This window comes from Anoplopoma fimbria, chromosome 2 (assembly GCF_027596085.1).
Source record: "Anoplopoma fimbria isolate UVic2021 breed Golden Eagle Sablefish chromosome 2, Afim_UVic_2022, whole genome shotgun sequence".
NCBI lineage: Eukaryota > Metazoa > Chordata > Actinopteri > Perciformes > Anoplopomatidae > Anoplopoma > Anoplopoma fimbria.
Window position 1 is genome coordinate 28,840,764 of NC_072450.1, and position 23,926 is coordinate 28,864,689.

The following is a 23,926-nucleotide window of genomic DNA, read 5'->3' on the forward strand; positions in this document are numbered from 1 at the left end:
TAAAGCCCAAGCATCAAAATTAAAGAGGAATCTGTCTGTCCTTGTGTCATGGAGAACATTACAAAACACACACACATTATCACGTACACACCAGCATAAATAGTAAGTGGAAATTTATCCAGGTGAGACATTTAAAAACAACTTTTTAACAGCCAACTTTGCATGATATTATTGCCTCTGTCTCCCACTCAGGATGAAGTATATATGGACGGGCCATATGTGTGCAGTCGCGGCCTACGGTGTGTGTGGGAAGGAGTTGTGGACTCTGCTTCTCAACACTCTCAGATGCAACAGTAAAGTTCTGGTAAGAGCTCAAAACAGCTGCACTTCCAGCTCCGAAACATCTGCTACACTGTTTTTCTTTTTCTTTGGCACTAGCAGAGTGATGCAATGTCTTTGAAAACTCTATTCACATGAAGGGTGACAAGATTCTCCAAATTTACAATTCAGTTTGATTTGATTTCACAATTTTGTGTATGTGTCGTCTTTGAAGGAAGAATAAAAAAAAATCCTGGGAGAATTGCCTCTCCTGCTTTTGATTTCGTACGTCGAAATCAAAAGCTCACTTACACACATTTGCTTTTAAAGCTTTTAAAGCTGCATTTTTTCGGTTTAACAACAGACCAGATTGTTGTTGTGTGTAATGTGGAAGATGTAGCTGGTAGCAAAAAAACATCACCTGCCTCAAGTCCCCATCTGCTCTACGGCGCATTTAGCCTCTTTGAGCTCAACACATGACTCCTAATTAGTGCTCATGTTATTCCAAAAATAAAAAAGCACTATTTCATCATATATGTAAAAATGACTATATAGTATATACTTAGTACAGAACTATTAGAACATTTTGCTTAGGTTGACAGTGTTAACCTTGACCACTTTGAAATGTTCACTTCATTTGTTTCGACACAAACACCAATGTCTGTGTATCTTAGTTTCAGGAACATACCCACGTTTGGCCATAACACAGTGCTTTTATGTAACAAAATATACCAAACACCTGAGAGCATCAGAGTGGTAACAGAAGCAGCACTACAAGAACTTTCCCCAAACTAAATCCTGTCTTAAATAAGTGATTATTTATCAGAGCAAACGGACATTAAATTGATATTACATGACATTCTGGTCAGTGCTCAGAAAGCATTGAGGTTTGATACAAAGTTCTAGTGACGACCATCATTATGTCCATCACCAGTCTCCATGGAGCATGCTGTAACTTAGACAGTACCATAGTGGGACACTTAAACATTTGTCCCGCATCCCCCATTTTCTACGCTCTGAGCTGCTCGATGCCCGGTTAGTTGCACGTGTCTCCACAGCCTCTGCTCCGGACTCGTGACGACGTTGCCCGTGAGGCCACTAGGTGTCAGTGTGGTCATAACATGACAACAACAGCATTTTGGCTCAGATGAGAAGTGATACTTGTGAGCAATGCTGCCCTGTCTGTCTGTTAATTCCCCCCGTTATCTCATTCTGTGTTCTTCTTCATGTTGAGGTATATATCTCTCCGTTTGACTCTCACTCTCCCGATCGTATGCTCTCATTTCCTCACTGCTGTTTTTTTTCTTTCTCTCATTTGGCAGTTAAGGCTCCTCAGACATGCAGTCCCGCTGCTGATGATCGGTTGTCTGTATTACAAGGTATGCCATTTTCTCTGCGCCCTGTGTTTATCTTCTGTATAGTTGGTCTCACTACAGAGCTGTTTGTAAAAAAATCTGCGTGCAACGACAGGAGAAAAAGGGAAAAAAAACCTGTAATGGAAGTTGCGGGGAGAAAATGATAACAAGCAATTGGATTGTAACAGGACACCAGGAATGTTTGCATCCCCGTTTATTTATCTCTCTCAGTCAGAAGAGTCTAAGTGGCTGCTGTTGTATTCAGTGCAGTAATGAGATGTTATTTAAGATACAGCCCTGGGTTTGATGCTCGGCTTTATGGCCTTTATTAGTGCTCACAGAGGAATCTCCATCACCTGTCTCTTTTCCCTCTAGTTCTGGCCTAAGCTGATGGAGGAGCTATCAGAACTGAGGGAGTTTTACGATCCAGACACTGTGGAGCTCATGACCTGGATTAGGTACACACACAAACACACACACACACACACACACACACACACACACACACTCACGCATCAAATTGAAGCAAATTTGATCAGCTCGTTTCCACCGATCAAGGTTCACTTTGCCTGATGTCCTTGATTAGTCTGTGAGAGTGTGCGTGTGTCTGTGTGGGGAGTGTGGCCGCTGAGTGATGAGAGCCGACGGGTCTCCATGAGTAAGACTCAGGGGTGCTGGAAAGGACCCAGCTGTTGGCAGGGCTGTGCCCACCTCAGGGTCTCGGTGGCCCGGGCTTCTCCATCAGCAGCGTCACAGCGATGGGATCAGAGGTGGAGCTGTGATTTGGAATGGCTCCAAATCACAATCATGTTGTGTGTATGTGTGTGTGTGTGTTTTTTGTGTTTTGCACATCTGTGCGTGTGTGGATGTGGGGCGTAGGGCTTGGCAGTCTACATCGGTACCATGTCACTATGCAACCACTAACGTCTGGCCAAGGACACGTCACGTCACATGTGGCTTCTTGTCACTTTTTCTCCCTTAAACTCTGTTCAGACCAGCACAGTAAAGTGAGTCAACGGGTCAACAGGTGTCTGCCGAGCTGGTTTTACAACCCTCCCCCTGAGGTGAACACGAGTCAGACTAGAGGTCGACTGGTACTGATTTTAAAGGCCCATATAATAAGCTGTATGCCTCACTGTGAGGAATATACTTGGATCATTCTTTCATGTGTAGGGTTGAGCAGCTCTTCATCCCAGCGTTCCATCGAAAAAGTGCTCAGAGACCACAATATCTTGACAACATATCACCACTCTAGCCACCTCTGTATGTTAGAAAAGCCAATACTTTTTTTATTATCAATTTATCTATTTCTTTTACATTTCCCTATTCACTACGACTGAGCTTGTCACCGCTCAATCTGACAGCCGAAATGTTGGAGCAAGACGAGACGAGGCTCAAGGTGATGAAAGTACAACACCCACCAGCAACATTCAGTGTCCGCCCTGTCGATCTGCTCCTAAATGGGCTTTTCGGTCTTTGTCATGATAGTGTGAGCCCGAAAATATTAAGTTCAGTTCTCCTCCATTTTCTACAGTGACGTACCCAGTGCTTTTCTAAAATGTTCAGAGATTTTCAGCTTGAAGCGGCTCGGAGCAGGCCCACAAAAAAAAGGCAGAACGCTCAGAAAAAAGGACTCTGGGAGCAGCGAATTTTCTCTAGGCGGCCGCATACGCTCTCCTTATTGAGAACAATGAAAAAAGACTCAATAATGTGGATCAAATTAACATTTATTTTTACAATCAACACTTCCAATGATGAAGGCTATGTGTAAATGTAAACCATTTCTTTTTACAAAATGAAAGCAAAACACTGGCAATGAGGATGATCTTGGGAACATAATAATGACAAAAAAAATGTAAATCACACTCACTATAACTAAGCTTGTTTATGAGTCATTTAGTTAAGGCTGATTTATAGAGGGAACCATGAAGTGCATCTTTGGGTGAATGGGGAAAACAACACTGAATGGAAATACTAATCACTCTTTCTGACTTCAACCAAGTTTTCCTTAAATATATCTTTGTGTGTAAGTATATATATATATATATATATATATATATATATATATATATATATATACACACACACACACAAATCAGCCACGTGGGTCAATAATGCACCAATATCATTACGTTATCGGGGCTTCTCTATTTGGTAGAGAAAAAAGTCTAAAGACAATTGCAGCACACATTTTGTAGCCCAATCGCCAGAATAATACCTTCAAAGTTTTGGAAGTGGAGAATTGCTTTCTGAAGAAAATATCTCAAACAATCAAAAAAAGAAAAAAAAGATCCCAAAAGTGGTTCAAAGTCTCTCATTTATTAATGCCAGTTTTGAAGTGCCAGTAACAACTGTTTAGATTGTTATCAGGAGTTATTCACATGCACGTAGATCCTCTATGTAAAACAATAATGTTTATCCCTGTGTGACTTAGAGCCCAGATCCACCAATAAAGATTGGTTGCAGATTAATCAGCAGAACGATTAACCCTTGGGTGGGGTTGAAGCTTCTGAAAAGCTTGTCAGTGGTTCTTTAACCTGAGTTTAATACAATTGATAATATAAAAGTCAAAAATATAAGTACTTATTTTATGGATACTGTGAAGTAGTTGTGTGTAACTCAGTGTAACTCCTTGGTGAAGCAGAGAGTTTCTCCTCTCTGGGATCAATGCTGGTTGAACTGAAGTGCAGAGCAGAAAACGTGGGCGTGTATGAAAGGCCTATCAAATGTGAAGGCACAAATATCTGGAAACGCTGTGAACAGATTGGATTCTAAGCATCCGTGAACAGAAGTGTCTTCCAGTTATTGTGCACGTTATTGAACATGTTGGGAATGTTTCTCTTTGTGTTAATAATGAATTTAACAGGCTACTTGATGAGCACAAATCTGAGTACTAGTTTGTAACGTTGCTGGTTGTTATTATTTTTTTAACAATTCATTTTATCTTTTTTCGGGGGAGAATTCTTCAAAGTGAGACTGTTTTCGGGTTTTTCCGAAAGCGAGGCTGTTTTCGGGTTTTTCTTCAGTTGAATGTTTTCAGACAAAATGTTTTAGATCTGCCAAAACTCTCCATTGAAACAAAATGCTAATTAAAAAGCAGGAAAGTGCCCAAAATTAGAACCAGTTAAGATTTAGGTCTTCCCCATCAATTATCACTGTGGTTCACTTCTACACTGAATAAATCATAACTCCAAGCTCATTATTTCCATCCGATCATCAGCACCACGATGACACTGAGTGGACCAGATGTGGGTTTTTTTTTTTAAGAAATGGCCACTTTTGGTCTAATCCTGTTAGACAGATAGCGGGATGGCTCAGGGAGAGATGGATAGCAAGGTAGAGGAGGAGCGACTGAGGGCTTTGAATGCATTTGTGCGTGCGACATGGGTTCCCATCCCCTCCGGAGCTAATCCCATTAGACTACGAGGGATTAGGGGCTGCCTACAGTTACCTTGGTCGGGGCTGAGCGCTAAGCTTCTTGCCGCTGCGCTAATTACATTCCAGATGAAAATGTTAAGATGGAGAAGGGGGTTCAGTGTTACGCGGTGTTCCCCAGCTGACGGAGGCCGAGGCAATTTAGTTCAGCGTGGACGCAGCATGGGAGATGCTCAAACCGCGGCGCAACAAGGGGTAGAATACAAAGACAGGTACGTGCATATAGAAGAGGGTACGTATATATCCGGGCCGGCCTGCACATTTATGTAAAGCTGTCAACGACTTATTATGGTAATCTTAGCTGCAGGGGGATGTTGCTGCATGTATGAATCATGTACGGCTAATAAAGGGAGAGAAGGATTTCATGTGAAACCAGAACAAAAATACATATGCGTTATCTGTTTTGTTTATTTAACATGGATAAAAAAAGAGTATCTAAACTCAGGATTAGGATTAGGAAAAGGATAAAGATATTTGTTTCATAGATGGATCCAGCGATGAGATTTTGATTAGATTAGAGGCAAGATGTCCCTTACGAGAGCTATCGATACATGTCCTCGTCCCTCGTGTGTTGAGACAGGTTGATGAGGGGCTTATCAGGGCGATCAGTCATGACCCCCAGACTTCACAGGTTTTGACGAACTACGGCGTAGATTAATGCGATAACAACTGGCGGAGGTTCAGTGGTACTTCTGCACAACCATAATTCACAAGTTTCCACTTGATAACAGCAGCCACTCCACAGCCCAGCTGCAGGCCGATAGTCCTTTCTAAATGGACGGTCGATAAATCAATAGCAATGCCCGGCCTTTCGACTGCCTCCAACTCATGAGTTATTATCATGAGTGTGCAGTTTTTAAAGTCACCGATGTTGCTCCCATTTAACCCACGCACTCTGTCCTCAATCCATATCTCCACCTTTGTTTCTGATTTGCACACTTGTGTTGCAAAAAGCGGTGCGGCGTCTTATCGACGGGGACTCATAAATAAAACTCAAGAAGGGCTGATTAGCTTGCTCTCTTCAAACATATGAACTTGATCCCGGGCCAGACGAGCTCAAAGCGGTCTGAGCGTTACATGTGCGGCGTGGAGAGGAGCAGCCTAAGCTCAGGCACGTGTTAAATACAAACCGCTGCTTCTCAGACTATCAGGGCTCCCAGAGAACCCCAGTCATTTCACTGCAGAGCACTGCAGGCTGTAGCTGGAACAGGCGAACAAAGCTCACATGTCTCATTTCACAGCACAGATGAGAAGCCCAGGAGTGGGTTATTGCATTTTGAACGTCGCAGTTTGGAAAGACACGATCGCAGGGTATTTGTAAGATTTGTTCGGAGTTCATTGGCACATGAAATCTGACTCCAAGCCAAAAAAATGTAGCTCCTCTTCTGGGTGATATACAATCTGTGGTCGAGAATTATGAAGGCTGCGGTGGAAATTATTAATGAGAGCTTTGACAGCAGTTTTGCTGCAAATTCAGGAGGCTCATCTTGCTGCTCTGCGTGGAGACCTGATCAGAGAAGGGAACAGGCTAAAATGAAAAGTCAGCATATTTGAGTGAAACACTGACTCTGTTTATCCAACAAGTTCTCTGGCTTAAACAGGAAAATAGGTTGTCTGTCGGTGGATTCTGAAAGACCCTTATGACCGTTCGAAAACCGACTCGGCGGACATTTTTTGACAGCAATGGAGTCGAACATTGACAAAATGTAGTGAAAGATTACCAGACGAGTCCAAAATACAAATTAATCAGCCGGGTCTCATTCCCAGGGCATCAAATACGGCTGTTTGTCACGGCCCTTAGCGTTTGATACCGTCGTACAAGGCCCCCTTTAGCGTCAGAATGAGACGCACAGGGCTGTTAAGTCACTCGGATGTACACCGATCCACAGCAATGTTAGATGCTCAGAGGAACTGCTGCGGAAGTCAAGTGATGTCGTATAAAGAGCAAAGTCCAGGTTGGAAGGAGGGTGGATAGGTACTAAAACAAACACAGGACTTTCACCCAGGAGACCGCTGTTTGTGTCCTGTGTGAAAGCAAAAGCCAACGTTGACTTGTTTAAAGTTATGTAAGTATGTTTGTTACGTTTCTTATTTTAACCCGAACCACAATCTTTTACTAAACCGAACCAAGAAGTTTTGTTGCCTAAACCAAAGTGACGCCAAGGGTTACCCAGAGTGACGCCATTTTACTTCAAACTCCAATGAGTCGTTTTTTTCGTTCACAGCCAATCAGTTTTTAAGTTAAAACTTAATTAACCTTAATTAATTGTGAAACATAAATCAAGAGAGAAGTAAGATCAATTTTCTCATAGACTTCTATACAATCAGACTTCTTTTTGCAACAAGAGGAGTCGCCCCCTGCTGGCCATTGAAAAGATGGCACTTCTGCGTTGGCTCTACTTTTCCGAACCAGAGATGCAGCCTGGTCCTGAGCGATGATTGGTCCAGGGTTCGTGTGCATGTAACATCAGTTATTGTGAGAACTGTCTGGCTAGCTAGCTTAACCGCTAACACTGGCAGCTAAATCAACTGAGTCATACAAACTCTTTTGACAGTAGCCTATTATTGGGTTTGTGTAAAATCAGGCTGGTTCTGCCTTCCACTCTCACTGAGAGAGGTCGGCCTTTATTAAAAAACATAAACAATGCTCACTTTTATTGATTGTTCCAATGACCAATGCTGTCATTGTTCTGGTTGCGGGCAGCCTCGATTCTGCATCCTGTCTGGATAAAGGTTAAGCTCCTAACTCACACGAGGTCCCTAGATAACTCAAGTACAGTCCAAACAGAGCTCATCTCTCTCTCTCTCTCTCGCTCAGACTTGTTCTGTAGATCTGTTGCGTTGTGTCCATTTGTCTGTGTAATTAAAACTAATTACTTCGTCCATTCTCTTGGAAACATATGCCACTATTCATCTCTGCATCAATCTGTCTGTACAAATCAATTTTTTTTCGGCTCCCTCTGTGAAACCGTGCACTCGCCATTTTTATTTTTTGAAATCCTCGCTCTTTGCCCGACGCGCTCTCCCGCTCCCTTAATTGTCTTCCTGTCATGCTGCTCCTTGTCGCGTTTTAAATTGTCTAAATTAGCAGCGTTTGGCCTCATCCTTGAACAGTGAAAGTGCAGCTCTGTGCGTGTGCGTGTCAGTCTTCCATGGCATTCTAACTTGTCCAGAGGAAGCTCAGAGAGAGAGCGAGAGAGAGTGCGTCAGCGTGAGAGGGTAGATGTCCTTGATTGAACTACACTCACCTCTCAATCAGAAGTGAGACTTCAGTAGAAAATTCTATGGCTTGGCACATTAATAAGAACTCTCCCAATTGCTTCCTCAATCTCACTATTAGGCGTCCTCATCACTTCCTCTCAGTACCACTTAACTCTCTGTTGTGTGTGTGTGTGTGTGTGTCTGGAGTGCTAAACTCTTTGCAGGTGGAAGAAAATAATGATCAGAAAAGCTACGCAGCTTCTTGGACATGTAAGGCCACAGACCCTGCACACACACACACACACACACACACACACACACACACACACACACACACACCACACACACACACACACACACACACACACACACAGCCAAAAAGTACAACAGAAGGATTCGTTCAGATTTTCTTCTTATAGACAGGGTGAGATATTTTCCTCTGTGTTGTTTTGATGCTTTTTTAAAGTCACATATAATGCAAACATTCAGGTTCATAATGTAATCATATATATATAATTGGTAATGTGTAGACTTATGATATTAAATATTTGATCCATTGTTAAACATATTCAAATTCAAATTCAGTTTAAGTTACATGTCTGTGTTGAAAACGGTCTGTTGTTTCTCAAAAGTTGAAGACATCAAATATGGCTGCCGCTGTTGCACTGTGTCATAAAAGTATTCACAGACCACTCCCTGTATCTCTTTCTCCCCTCATTATTTTATGGTTCTCCTTCTTAATGGTGTTTTCTGAAGTTGAGCAGCAGGAGCTAATGATCATTTCTAAAAGGAAAGTGCATGAGCCTGTAAACACTGCCCCATACACAAAAGAGTAAAATACAAACAAGCCAGTAACTGTGCAAGGGCACCATAGTGAGGCCCCCCTCCTACACTCCCATACTCGATTGATGTCATTATATCATTTTTATAATGTCAGTGGGGCGCATGCCAGTGCCTTCTGGCATTTACATATGAGAATATAAACACAGAATTAAATGTAAATCAACAGTGGAGGGGAACGGAAGCTTCTCCCCGGGATGCAGTGGGCGATTAAATTCACACACTTAAATTCACACAGTCACAGAGAAAAGACGGACAGAAATGGAAATGACCCACTTCTACTACAGGTCAGGAGGGCAAGACGTCGACCCAGACATCCGCCCCGAGAACACACACCGTATGAATACACAAACAAGCATGTGTGCACATCCACTCCAGCAAAAGGGCCGTATTTCACACACAAGGCTTGTGGCTAGTCATTATTGTGCCGCACACGCAGATCATACGATATGTACAGCAGCCTAGAGTTCAGTATTCCTGTGAAGCTGGACTGTTTCTAGTGCATTTCTATCTATGATGAAGTGCATGTGTGTGTTCTGCTACTTCTAATGGGGGGTTAAAGCCCTCTTTCTCGTTATCTCCGATTTTGAGTTTTGACATGTGTATACAATTCGTATCACTTCTGAACAACATTTTTCCTGTGATGCGTGGCACTCAGGTCCATTACAGAAAGTGCTGTCCTGAAATACAAAGTTAATATTTCCCAGGTCTAAAATGTTATTTTTTCTGAAAGTGTGTTTTGTTGACCGTTTTTGTAATCATAGATGGAACACTAATGAGGCTTGCACCACGTTCTTGTCATATCAGAGTTCACACGATATACCACTTTCCAGTTTTTAATTAGCGTTCATGTCGTGATTACAACTTGGAAAGTCCAACTTGGATCTGAATAACAGAAGTGGCTGAAATGCAACCAAATGTGGTTGTATCAAGTCAGCCACATGGTAATTAAACTCATATTTATTGTCAATGCACTGCATTATAACCTTCACACAACTAAACTATATAATCTCACAAAGAGCTGTCTCGTGACATGATGCTCGCAACTCTCTTCCCATGGTCCTCTACCAGCTTTCCTACATGACGCATAATAAAAAAAGAGTAATTTGTCATGAAAGTCCTCTGGGAGAGTTCATTCAAGAACCTGCAGCATGGGTCATAAATTTTGATGTGTGCCGGATGAACAGAATGGCCTAAGTAAAGAGGGATTTTATTATTTTTACTTCACAATCTGACATTTTATAGTCCTCTACATAGGAGGTTAGTGACTAAGTCATTTTGGACACAGGGGATTTAACAATTTTTCTAGCCATGGCAGCAGCATGGCTCCATGGATGGCGATGGCAGTCTGTCGGCCTGCTGGGCCACCACTTGAAACAGAAGTAGCTCAACAACTATTGGATAGCTTGCCATGACATTCTGTACAGAAATGCATGATTTTGGTGAACCCATGACGGTTCCTCTAGCGTCACATATTTGACTTTTGGTGCAATTGGATGGAATGACATGACATTTTGTAGTTTTCCTTATCCTGTGAAATAAATCAATATCTGCTTGATGGATTGGAACAAAAAGGACATCCGTGGTTCCCAGACAATGTAATCTTCTGTCATTGGTGATCCACTGACGTTACCTGTAGTACCACCATGAGGTTGACATTTCTGGTTTTGTCTCCACCACAATAGTATGGAATGCCATGAAATTTTGCACAGACATCCTTGTCCACACTGGACACAATTAGATGATTTGTAATAGCTTTGATGATCCTCTGACTTTTCCTCCTGCACCGTTATAAGGTCAAAATGTTAATTTGTCCAATATTATGGTTCATTATCAAATGACATTCCCATCCCCCCTCAGCCTTTCATCAGTTAGCTTGCTAAACCAAGATGGTAAACATGGCAAACTTCATACGTGCTAAACTTTATACGTGCATGTTAGCATTGTCATTGTGAGCATGCTAGTGTTAGCATGTAGCTCAGAGCACCATTGTCTTAGCGTACGGCGTCACTGAGATGCTAGCATGGCTGAAGACTATTAGTCTTGTTTAACACGATGAAACCTCTCAAGGTTTGCTCTTATGCCACCCTAACTACACAGCTTTTGTCATCTTTTTGTTATTCAATTTGTCCGCCCAATGAAAGCTTTTGTATTTAGTCCTGATATAGACAGCTGTCCTCGAAGCCACATCTCTGAAAGAAACCTTTGAATGCCATCAGTATGTCCCAATTACAGCTGCGAATGCAGGAATCTAAATAATGTGGAGTAATAAAGCTGGAAAATAAAATAGAGCAAAATTCAATCAAACATTTTTTTGATGACTGGATGCACCTTCAAACTTTTTACAAATCTTACAAAATGCAGAACGTCATTCTGTGGTAGATTTCTTTTTCCTACCTTTTTCTTGTTCTAACCTCTCACAAAGCCCTAAAACACACTGTGTTTCATCAAAAGATGTGTTATGGTATGTATTATGTACATATTTATTGAGCGGTGAATGATGTGTCCTTCGCTCTCCCTTCTCTCTCTTGTTTGTCCACAGCACAAAGACCCCTAAGGGGGCAGTATTTGCGGGCAGCATGCAGCTGCTGGCCGGCATCAAGCTGTGCACAGGCAGAGTTCTCACCAACCACCCCCATTATGAAGATAAAGACCTGCGGGAGAGAACCAAACAGGTACTGTAGGCTGCACTATACTGTCAACCACACAGGGGTGTGCAAACTACCAGGGGCGGCAAGATAACACAAACACACTAAACGGAAAATTTCAACTTTGAGGTAAATAGATGGTTACAGTCTCAGCTACAAAGTCAGACATTTTGACATGAATGCCAATTCGTGTCAAATAAGCTTTACAATCTGAGGTTTTGTGAAGCCATGTTTGTGGCAGAAAAATGTTGATAAAACCTGATTTGTATGGGTTGAATGGTATATGGAGGTAAAAAAATAGTATTGATTGATATGTTTATATATAGCAACATGGTTTTAATTGAGGTGTCGATACACCTTTAGTAACATGAATACGATGTGTATGTGTCTTAACATATGTGGTTACATTTGTCCTTTGTCTGATGTGGATCTGAGAGGACTATTCTCAGCACAAAGTCTAAGACCCAGTTTCCACCCAAATGTCTAAATTGAATGAACCTTCCATATGTTTTCGTCTCTCCTCGTAGACGGAGCACAGTGAGTTTCAAGGTCAGGAAAATAATGTAATGACGTGATATTTAGCGATACCAAAGCATTACGGTTGGTGTTATAGAGCTGATAACTGGCTCCCAGTATCCATTCATTTGGCTCCATGACCACGGTGGAATAGGAGCAGAGCAATGTGGGGATTTGTTGGCTCATTTTGACCATCGGAGTAGGGTTTCTGTATTTTGGCTGCAATCTTCTGTCCTCAAGCCTTCAGTATTTGAGTCTCCTAGCTGACGACTGATGCGTGACAGCCCAGACTACTGAAGTTGCCATGATTTCCATTTATTTTTCCCTCCAGACCCTCTCCTTTCTGCTGTAGTCTCTAAATCCATGGTGACAGTGAAGCCCGGGAAGAAAAAAAACACAAATTTCCACAGAAATTGAAACATTTTCAGCTCAAGCAGATGTACTCCGTCTCCAGCTAAATGTGAGGCGCCCACAGCAGATTTTCTTGTTTTGTCTCTGTTCTTGCATTTCTATTGACTTTGTTGTGGCTACTGTATGCTGCCTCTCCATCTCACTGTGTGCTCCAAAATGCAACAGAACAGCAGCACTCGCCGCTTTTCTTTCTTTCTTTGTTTTTTCCTCCTTTTTTGTTCTTTTTGAAGTTTGTTGCCAGCAAAGGCGCTAACAATAAGTCATCCGACAACTGTTCTTTATATTCACAAGATCATTTTCATTCTTCAGTTTAGTAAATCAGGGGGATTTATTTATTCATCACAGTGTTTCTAAGTCTTATTAAAACACTGTGGAATTATAATTTGTTTTACCGTGAAACTGAAAAGTCCCTCTTACAATGCGTTAAATCGTGACCTGACTAGTTACACTCACAGGAATACCAAATAATTTATGTAGACTTTTTAAAATCTGCATTTTTATGTAGTTATTTCTGCATACTTTTAACCTTTTTATTGCATTTAAATTGCAAGTGTTTAAATCAGCTCTCAAAAGAGGAAACACGAAGATGTAGAAACACGTATGTGTAGTGTCTTTACTTCTGCGTTGTGAATGTATTTTCAAGACACACTTCAAATACATCTTTACAATTGTTTTTATTGTCTGTCCAGCAACAGCTAAACCGATAACAGGCTTTTCAGAGTTTGTCTTCCACACTGACCTCCATCATATACCTGCAATTGTGGAAACAAAACAATGTCTGGATGAAGTGGCTGCTTGCTCATCGCCTTCCCAAGAGAGTTCAAGGCAAAGAGGAAGCCCCACCCATGGAAGCGCGGGTAAAGTCATTGCCAAAATAAAACTCCCACTCCACTTCCGCCAGTACTCGCCGACCCCCCCTTCAAAATAACAGTGTCTACTTTAGTAGCTGCGGGAATTTACTGTTATTCAATACATATAGCGCAACAACAAAATACTACTACTACATATGTCAATCATTAAAAAACAGCTAAGTCACTTTTGAGACGGGATTCTGTAGAAGCACATCCCCCCTTATCTCCTCTTTGGTTTATGCTTTCAATTGAACAAAGTTTTGGCTAACGTAAAGGTAAAAGCTGAGCTGAAGGGAGCTTTGTTTTGCCCTCCAGGGGGGCGTTCATATAGGGCCAGGATGTCACACGAAACCCTGATTGGGTTGCCATTTTATTGTAGTCAAATACAAGCATTAGATATCATGTTTTGGTGGAATCAGAACTTGCCAATGCTCTAATGGCAGCCTCTCTCCTCCAGAGAAATCTATTGTGCTGAAGTCAACGTTATCTCACTCATTCATCTCAGTTAGCTTCCTCGTTAGCGTGAGAGACTAGGAGACCTGTCTGTAGATGGGAGGCCAGTGACCTGCAGAGGTTGTGTGAATGAATATGGGATCAGAAGGCGCACTGAGCACAGTGTGCATCCATCAAGTGGCACTGAATATGTAACGTAGAGAGAATGGAGACTGAAAGCGCTGCGCTCCAGTAAAGGAGGAATGAATGGTAGCGCCCCACCTGAGTGCATCTCAGTACTGTATGTGAGAAATACTGTGGACCAGCATTGTTTTTAGTTTTCTGTTAATGTCGACGGTTCTCACTGTCAATAGTGGAGAAAACCGTTTTTCATTACAAAGGGCCTAAATACTTCTTTTTTCAATTTGATTCTGCTTATTTTACACATGAAATTATTTGTTGAATGGCATAATTCATTTTTTCAATTTTCTTTGTTTTTATTTGTTGGTCTATATTCTCTTTGCGTCGTAGCTTTTTCTTCCCTTTGTCATAACTTTGTTACTCTGACATAGACTTTGAAATACAAAGCTTGACAAAGACTGATGCCAAAAATGCAATCCAGGCTAGAAGATGCTGTAGACACGACCGCATGCAACAGATGAAAGGTATTGTTACAAACTATCTTCACTGTTTATTGTTTGTTTCTGCTCCTTTTATTCTCTCTGTCTCTCTGTGTGTGTGTGTGTGTGTGTGTGTGTGTGTGTGTGTGTGTGTGTGTGTGTGTGTGTGTGTGTGTGTGTGTGTGTGTGTGTGTGTGTGTGTGTGTGTGTGTGTGTGTGTGTGTGTGTGTGTGTGTGTGTTTCTTCTGCACAATAAAAAGAAAGTAATGTGTGGGTCATCTCTCGGGTGGCTCAACCTAGGCTTTGCCTCCCAGCGGGAAGTCAGCCGAGCTGAGCTGCAGGCGAGGTCCGAGCTTAGCATGGAGCTCATTAATGATCCACGACACTGGTGCACACCTTCTGCCCAGTGTGTGTGTGCGTGTTTGTGCGTTGTGGTGTGTTTCACCTTAGTGATGTTTCCAGTTCTTATCTGGGGCTTAATTTGAGTTTCACTACAAAATTATTCATTTGTGGACAAAGAAGTTCTTCTTGTTACTACTATATGTGGTTTTTTTTTCTTCTTTCTGAATTAATTCACATACCCAGCAGGCACACTCTCTAAATGTGGAGCAACCGTCGAAAAGGTTTATTTGTGTTCAAACTGCAGCACACCCTTCCTTTTTCCCGTACAGTCTCCTAAACAAAAACTAGGGGGGGATGTTTTGTTCAGAACATCTGAGAACGTAGTGTATTTCTGGGGTTTTAAGGATAGCGTTGGTGTGATCAAATCCCATGAAAAGACCAAAACCGACAACGTGTAAGTCCGTCTATAGATACTTTACGAGAATCGTAACTTGTCTGTGACTCTCAGCTCCAAGTCTGCATAAAAACGTGTCACAAATATAGGCAATTGGTTAATTCTGAAATAGGCAACGTCATTTCCTAAAACAGCTTGGCTCAAACCAGATGCAATATGCATTTTTTGGGGACTACTTTTCAGCAGAGGATTAATACGTATTTGGTGTTCTAGTGAGTATATGCAGAATCAGGACAGTGTATGTGGGTTTGACTCAAAATAAACTACTTTGTGTGTGTGTGTGTGTGTGTGTGTGTGCGCGTGTGTGTGTGTGTGTGTGTGTGTGTGTGTTTGTGTTTGTGTGTGTGTGTTCATGTGTGTTCATGTTAATGAAGGAACACACGGTGTGGCTCATTGATGTGTTTTTAATATTTTTTAGACAACAATGGAGCTCTGTGGCACCCAGGAATGCGATGTATCAGGATTGAAAGTATGGTATGGTAGTATTGTGATGAAACTGAAAAAAATTAATAAATAACTAAACATAGTAGTCATAGTCACCACTGAGACAGTTGGATTGGATTGGACTTGGTCCCTTCTTGACTAGAATTGATACGTGGAAAAGATTAGTTTTTGGCCGTCGTCATGTTGTTTATTTGGGAACCGATGAACAGAAGTTTCCATATTTGGAATGGGGAGGAGTGACGTTTAGACACTATATAGGGCGACCTGTCAATCACAGTAAGCCCACCCTAAATCACACCTTGCTTTATGGTCTATTTGACTCTAAATGGACCATAATTTACAAAATGAACATCATGCTGTATTGAAGAAGACTTGAAACTAGAGATTGAGACCATAAACTCATGTTTACAATGTTTACTGAGGTAAAATCAAGTGAGAAGTAGAGTCATTTTCTCAGAGACTATTATAAAATCATATTTCCTTAGCTTGTCAGTAGAGAGAACGTTTTTAGATACTTCCACATCGACTTTACTCATCAGAACCGGAGGTTAGAGCCTGCTGAGTACGCTATTAATTTCACTGAAACTGTGAGTGGCTGTTATCTCAGATCTTTGTGAATTGGACTGAAATTTACAATTAGGCTAATTTGCATAGAAACAAGTCGCTGCATGTTAACTCATTTAAATATGTGCAAATAGCACAGGGGCACACTCGCTTGGCAGCACAGTTAGGGGAACATTTTGCCCTTTGCAGGTGCTGAGAGTTTCTTTTTGTCGTATTTGTGTAGGTTTAGCAGCAGGGAATATAACCGTCAGTGGTTTACTCTAGTGAACATCTTTGAATCATCATCACTGATTAAGTGGCACTGAATATGTAACGTAGAGAGAATGGAGACTGAAAGCGCTGCGCTCCAGTAAAGGAGGAATGAATGGCGGCGCCCCACCTGAGTGCATCTCAGTACTGTATGTGAGAAATACTGTGGACCAGCATTGTTTTTAGTTTTCTGTTAATGTCGACGGTTCTCACTGTCAATAGTGGAGAAAACCATTTTTCATTACAAAGGGCCTAAATACTTTTTTTTCCAATTTGATTCTGCTTATTTTACACATGAAATACGCATAATTCATTTTTTCAATTTTCTTTGTTTTGATTTGTTGGTGTATATTCTCTTTGCTTCGTAGCTTTTTCTTCCCTTTGTCATAACTTTGTTACTCTGACATAGACTTTGAAATACAACGCTTGACAAAGACTGATGCCAAAAATGCAATCCAGGCTAGAAGATGCTGTAGACACGACCGCATGCAACAGATGAAAAGTATTGTTGCAAACTATCTTCACTGTTTATTGTTTGTTTCTGCTCCTTTTATTCTGTGTGTGTGTGTGTGTGTGTGTGTGTGTGTGTGTGTGTGTGTGTGTGTGTGTGTGTGTGTGTGTGTGTGTGTGTGTGTGTGTGTGTGTGTGTGTGTGTGAGATATTGATGAGGAAAAACAGGTAGCTTGGATTTAACCTGTACAATTGTGCGATTGTTAGCAGAAAGAAGCAGTTTTTGTCCATTTCTTGTTGGGAATCTTTTGAGGGCACCATAGATAGTTCAGCAAACTTGCAACTTGTTTTTGTCACTTTGATGTTTCAGCCCTCATTTAAACCAAATTATTGAAACTCTACTGATAAGCAATCCAGTTCTTTATCTTCAATTTAAATCTGATGTTGTGAGAAATCGGTCGAATGCTTTATTTCATCTGCAACAAATAAAAGATGAACCATAACAGATTTCTGAGATCTGTTTAACACTGTTTTTGTTGTTCTCCCTCTGATTTTTGTTTTCAATCTCTTTTTTTTAAATTTCTTTTTGTAGTAAACATGTTATAATTGAACCAACTTTCATCAAAACTGTAATTCAGAAAATAAATGTGTCTGGTAATTGAGTTCCAGGAGAGAAGTTTTCTTTCCTTCCAACAATATCGGTGTTAAATTATAACACTAGATGATCTGTGGGGGGGGGGGAAAGCAATCAAAAATCCACACAATCAAAAATGAATCCACTTCTATGCTCTCTTTGTGTGTGTGTGTGTGTGTGTGTGTGTGTGTGTGTGTGTGTGTGTGTGTGTGTGTGTGTGTGTGTGTGTGTGTGTGTGTGTGTGTGTGTGTGTGTGTGTGTGTGTGTGTGTGTGTGTGTGTGAGCAGGTATATCAGGTGTACGCTCGCCGGTCCCCAGAGGAGGTCCACGACATCCTGAGGGCCATGGGGGCCGACTATGTGGTGTTAGAGAACAGCATCTGTTACGAGCGGAGGCACAGCCGAGGCTGCAGACTGAGGGACCTGCTCGACCTGGCCAACGGACATGTGGGTGGCATTTATTTAACATGACTCATCGTGTGTGTGTGTGTGTGTGTGTGTGTGTGTGTGTGTGTGTGTGTGTGTGTGTGTGTGTGTGTGTGTGTGTGTGTGTGTGTGTGTTCGACCGCATGTGCCAGCTTCTGTGACTGGGTGAAAGCTCTCAGCCTCCGCAGAGATCAATAGTCTCACTTCCCATCTGCGCGTCACTGTCTCTCGTTCTGTTGCTGTCGCCCCTCTTTCCTTCATCCCCCCCCCCCCCCAACACTCCACTCCACCACCCCCTCCTTATTTTGATGTTGGACGCGGCGCACTGGCTATTTGGATTACCAGAGGCGAGACAAGCTTCAGTCTGGCTTGCTGTGGCTCAGTGTGGTGTTTTTGACACATGAAACACAGAGCCGCTGTGGGTGTGTGTGCGTGTTTGTGACGCCGTAAATGTCAGACAGCATACACAACATCTGACATAGCAGACAGCTTTATTGAAGGAACGCTGGGTTTACATCTGCCTGTGCTTTTTCTCTCACTCTTACTTTTCGTTGCTTTCTGTTTATTTGACTTTCTGTCTTTCATTCTCTGTACCGTCTTTATGTGTTTTTCCTCCTTTTTTTCTCTCTCAATTTTATGTCAATATCTATGCGTCTGTCTGTCTGTATGTCTATGTTTTTTATTTATTACTTGTGAACCTGATTCTTCATTGAGGAACCTTGAGTATTGATTATTTACTATTTTGAACTTTATGGTATTTATATAGAGAATAGCAAGTTCAAGCAGATTCAATAATAACAAATGATTATTGGGACCATGTATCAGTGAAATCTAAAGGCCCAAACCCACTGAGAGCGTCTGACGCTTGAAGTACAGATATCGTTTTAAATAGCCGAACAACGAACCAAAAGCGTTACGAGGCATCAAACTGTTTGGACGCCTCAAATCCAACCAAAGCAGCTGCAGTAGCTGTTTAGACAGAGCTACAAGGAATGAGAAACTAAGGATTTTTATCCAAAGGATGATATTTTATTTATACATTTATTTTATCAATTAATAATAATATTACTGTCTCTTGGTTGAAATATCAATTGTCATCTAACTCCTATCAATACTTTAATCGTATCCTCTAAATAATTTTGAACCAGGACCTTCATTATTCAGATGAAGTTCAAAGATGAGTGGGTATCTGTAGTAGCCTTCACAAAAATGTTGCTGAAACAGCGACTTTTCTCTAAAATACTGCTGGTTCTGTGGCGTTGGCATTTCAAGTCTGATGCCTGCAGAGCGCCATGAGAGCATCAATCGACATTCATTAAATGAGGCGCATGTCAGTTATGACGTCCAGTGCATAAAGGGACTGCACCGAAACTGAAGATGCTTCTGAATCTACGAGAGAACCAGAAGTATCTCTTGCATTTTCTTCCTGTGTCTATCTCTTCAAACAACAGGTGGTCCCAAATGATTTATATTAATAACAATAATAAATAATGCCAAATATGGCAGCAGATCATTATCACAAATAAAACCTGCTGCATTGTACGGCTGGTTGGCTCGGCTCAACAAACTTTTTGTACTTGCACTGCAGAAAGTACTGCTCAGAGTGTGCGGGATCTTAGCTGATCGTCATAGAGACACTGTGTGAAACTGCTGTGACATCGTCTACAACGCGACACAAACGTTGTGTTCTATCCCATTCACTCGCTGGATCCTTTCATCTGCAACCAAACAGGATACTTTCTAGTATCGACTATCAGCTGGGCTAGAATTTACACCAAGTTGATACCAAAAAAGGCACTAGGTACTATCCATAACTTTTGACAACGATAAACCAAACGAAGCCGGTCTCACCATGCAGTAGAAATACCCAAAAAGTGATATTGAGCCTGTGTAATGACCCAAATTCATTTACAACTATGTGTTGATGATGTATTGATTAACACATGTCCCCTTTAAGAATACACCTTAGTGCTAACCCTCTGTCACTGATGCTGCTGTTGATGATGGGGGCGGCTGTGGCGTAGTGGAGAGCAAGGTAGTTCTCCAATCAGAGGAGGTAGCCCTGTCATCAGTGTGTGAATGATATGTAATATACTACTGATTGTAAGTCGCTTGACTGTAATGTAATGTAATGATGACACGCTCCTTCTGTGTACCATCAGATCATGGACGGACCGGGAGAGAATGAGCCAGACCTCGTCCCCGCCTCCCAACCTCGATTTTGCGAGGCCATCAAGACAGAGGCGGCGGCTTACACTGCTCTGTTCACCAGAACATTCCAGAACAAAACCTTCCACGTGTACCGGGTCAAGAAGAAACGCAAGAAGAGCACCAAGAGCTCGTCGGAGCCCAGTGTGACTCAGTAGAGCAGGATCAGGGCTTTTGCGAGGATCAGGGCTTTTGCGAGGACCCCCCCCCATACACACACACATACACACACACAGTCAGAGGCCAGAGGGGTGAGAGACGGAGGGGAAGAAGACATAAAAGCGCTGAATCCTCGCTGTTCCTCTTTCTCCTTCTCTGCACTGTGCCCTGCTGTGATCATGCCCATTATTTTTTTAACACATGGCTCTGTGAACTGTGGTGTTGGAGCAGTGTGCCGGTTCAAGCTCGGGGCTGCATTGTTTTAGTTAGTGGAGTGTGGAAGGCTCCTATAGGAGTCCCGCTTGGGGCTGTTATGTCTCTAACCCTCAGCAAACACAGAAAATAACTATTAGGCCTGTAAGCAGGGTCTGGAACACCACCAGCAACTACTTATCAGTTACTTTCATTTGAAGGAGTCAGTGTCATTTCTACACAGCGTCATTTATCAAAATTCATTGCTAAAATGTAATTATCAAATCTGAAAAAAATCAAATATTTAAGTTTTGCTTTACACATATTGAAGCAACAGGTCATAAATAACTCAAAGATTGACATTGAAAACACGCAAAAAAAAAACCTGCAGATATACGATACATTGCATACTTTCTTTACTTAATCCTACACACTCGTCATTTAAGAATTCTTAGACATGTGTTGCCTGTTTTTAGAAATTATTTTGATTATTCTAAATTGGCAAAAATAAAAATCTAACCTAAAAAAAAACCAGTTCCACCTCAAGATTTAGTTAAAGTTAGTTTTTATTTCCGTAGTTTTCAACTGCATTGGTGGATGGCTCAGTTGCCGTGGAAACTAATCTGTTTGTATGCAGTCTATGGAGATGTTAAGTAGTTGATTTAGACTTTCTTTTAGAGTAAAAACAATGTAATGTGCCAAGAGTTCAGCATCCTGTAGTCTAGGGCTGCGTCTGAAATTTCATACTAACATGCTATTTTCAGAATTTTGTGCATAGTCAAAAAAAGAAAATTGTGTATATAAATGGAAGTGTTTTTTTGTTGTTTTTTTGCGTGAATGTCACCGCAAACAGTTTGTAATTATACTCCAATACTGCAAATATACAGTATAAATGTTGCAATACTTTCAGCAATTGGCCATAGGCTCAATCACCATTGTGTTACCTCATTCGGCAATAGATAGTGACATAACAGATATTTATTTCAGTGAAAATCTTCAAGATTGCCATTTAAAGCCCTGGTCACACCAGAAAGTGCCAAACCAGATCCACCTGCATGTCTTTGTGTAACATTTGGTTCTAGATTCTTGGTGCTTCAGTGACTACGTGAACTACTGTAGCTGGTAAAGCTAACCACTTACACGCTAACCAGCCGGGACGTGCTAGTCAGTCACAGTAGCTTACAGAGCTTCTTTCTACCGTTTCATTTTGTTCTGTGTATTGTACATAATTTCATTCAATAGAGTTTTATTGAAGAGGGGGAAAGCTTCGTCACAACTTGCTTGCTGCCAACTGAGCCTTGGTTGCTAAACTGGACCATTTCACTCAGTTTTTAAGAAGCGTTTGTACCAGCGACTCCTGTCTCATATTTGTCTGTGAACCATTCCTCTTCTGTGGAGAAGTTTATACTTTGACAGAAGTGTAAAAAAAATAAAAGTGCATGGTGCCAATCAGCTAACAAGCTGCTGCTAGTTTCCTCCATTTTGGACTCTTTGCTTTCTTTCTTTCCCCCCGAAGGTCAGCACCAAATCATGATTGGCATGCTATTGGTGAAAGGCGCAAATATGCTGCTCAAAGTTCACCACAGTTGAAGTGAATTCATTTACTTCTTTTAAGACTTCAAGTTAAGCATTAATGTTCACTCTTGAACTTGGAAATAGTTACAGACTCAAGGTCCACTTAATAGGTTTCCGCAGAGCTTTGTACTCACACCGTCCTCTAACGGTGCTTTGTATGAAGCTGATACCGCTGGATCTGAGTGAACTGTGCGTTTTTGCCTGAAAGCCCCAGAAAAAAAGTCGTGAATTGTGTTGTCAAAAACTTTTTGTGGTCACAAATAAACTAAAGAATTTCAGATTTTGTTTTTTAAAGCACATTTCTTGACCAAAGCTAACTGTGTGGTAGTGTCCTGTGTGTACTTGAGGTATGTTTCCAGCTAGTGGAGCCACATTGACCGTTAGCTTAAATCACTTCATACTCCGTTAGCGCTTTGGCTAGTCACACTCAATTTCCCCTGAACAGAAACAGGATATCATTTTGTTAGTTTCAATCCCCACCCGATTGGACACACGGTCCAGCAGAGCTTAGATCTGTTTTTGTTGTCAAACTTAGGTCAAAGCTGGTACCAAGTGATATTTGTGACGTTGTTGTTGTTGTTGTTGTTGTTGTTCTGGTGGCTGTCGGCTCTGTGTTTCTCATCAGCGGCAAACTCAACTTTTTCACTCCCTCTTCTGTCTCACGCACGCACACACACACACACACACACACACACACACACACACACTCACACACACACTCACACTCACAAAGCCACAAACACACATGAATAATGTAAGCTGTGAGGAAATTGCAGCAGGCTGACAACGACGCCGATTCCCCGCCGCAATCCAAAATAGTTTGTGATAGAGAGAGGAGGCGGGGGGGGGGGGGTTGCAACACTTGCATATCAAACCGAGGCTTTGTGGTTGGAAGGAGAAATAAAAAAGAGAGTAGGGGGAGGAGTGGGGGAGGGCGGGAAAGGCTCATGTTTAAACGGCCGCGGCAGAGAGAGAGAGAGAGAGAGAGAGCCTTATCAAACGCACGGATTCACAATGATCTGAACCCCTTCCTCGTTTTTCTTTTCTTTTTTTTTTTTCTTCTTTTGAACCAAAGGGAAAAGCAGAGGAGAGGAGGCGATTGAAAGGCTGGATGGAGCTGTGTCGGTAATTACGGGGCAGCCAGCCAGAGTTGCCTGCTACAATTAGCCCTTATGTGGGTGCAACATGCAACGTGCACACGCACACACCCACGCACACAAACACACATTTTCCCCTCCTACCCTGCATCTCAGTCTGCCTATATTTGTACACTTGTTAATAAGGACCTCTTTCTTTGATAATCCGCACCCTTGCAGATGCACGAACACCCCAGCACACGGCGGTTGTTGTGGTGCTTTTGAAAGCCTGCTGTTCGTTAGCGGCGCGGCCTCATTGTAATGCATACCAATCGGATCAGTGCGGCGCAACACCGTTTGTTCCCCCCCGCCTTCATATTGGATGTTTAATTTATGTCTGATTGCTTTATTTGAGAGCGAAGGGATTCCATTATGGTTGCCTAATAAGAGTGTACTAATGTAATTTTTTTTTTTTTTGTCAGCACTGTTAATTTCCATACATATTGGGATTAGTATTTCATTGGACGGCGCGCTGCCTGGCCATGGTTTTGTAATGGAGAATGGGGATGAAGAAATCCATTAACTTT

At 41.8% G+C, this 23,926-nt stretch overlaps 1 protein-coding gene across 1 annotated transcript in view; it reads left to right on the plus strand.

Annotated features, from left to right (window-relative positions):
* dpy19l3 (dpy-19 like C-mannosyltransferase 3) overlaps positions 1–22,472 on the plus strand; it is a 58,019-nt gene extending 35,547 nt beyond the window's left edge. The window contains 6 exon segments of the mRNA XM_054619077.1: positions 193–304; positions 1,581–1,637; positions 1,989–2,071; positions 11,632–11,764; positions 17,992–18,150; positions 20,292–22,472. Of these exon segments, the coding sequence (XP_054475052.1) occupies positions 193–304; positions 1,581–1,637; positions 1,989–2,071; positions 11,632–11,764; positions 17,992–18,150; positions 20,292–20,495 (748 nt within the window). The 3' untranslated portion in view covers positions 20,496–22,472.
* Positions 22,473–23,926: the final 1,454 nt, after the last annotated feature.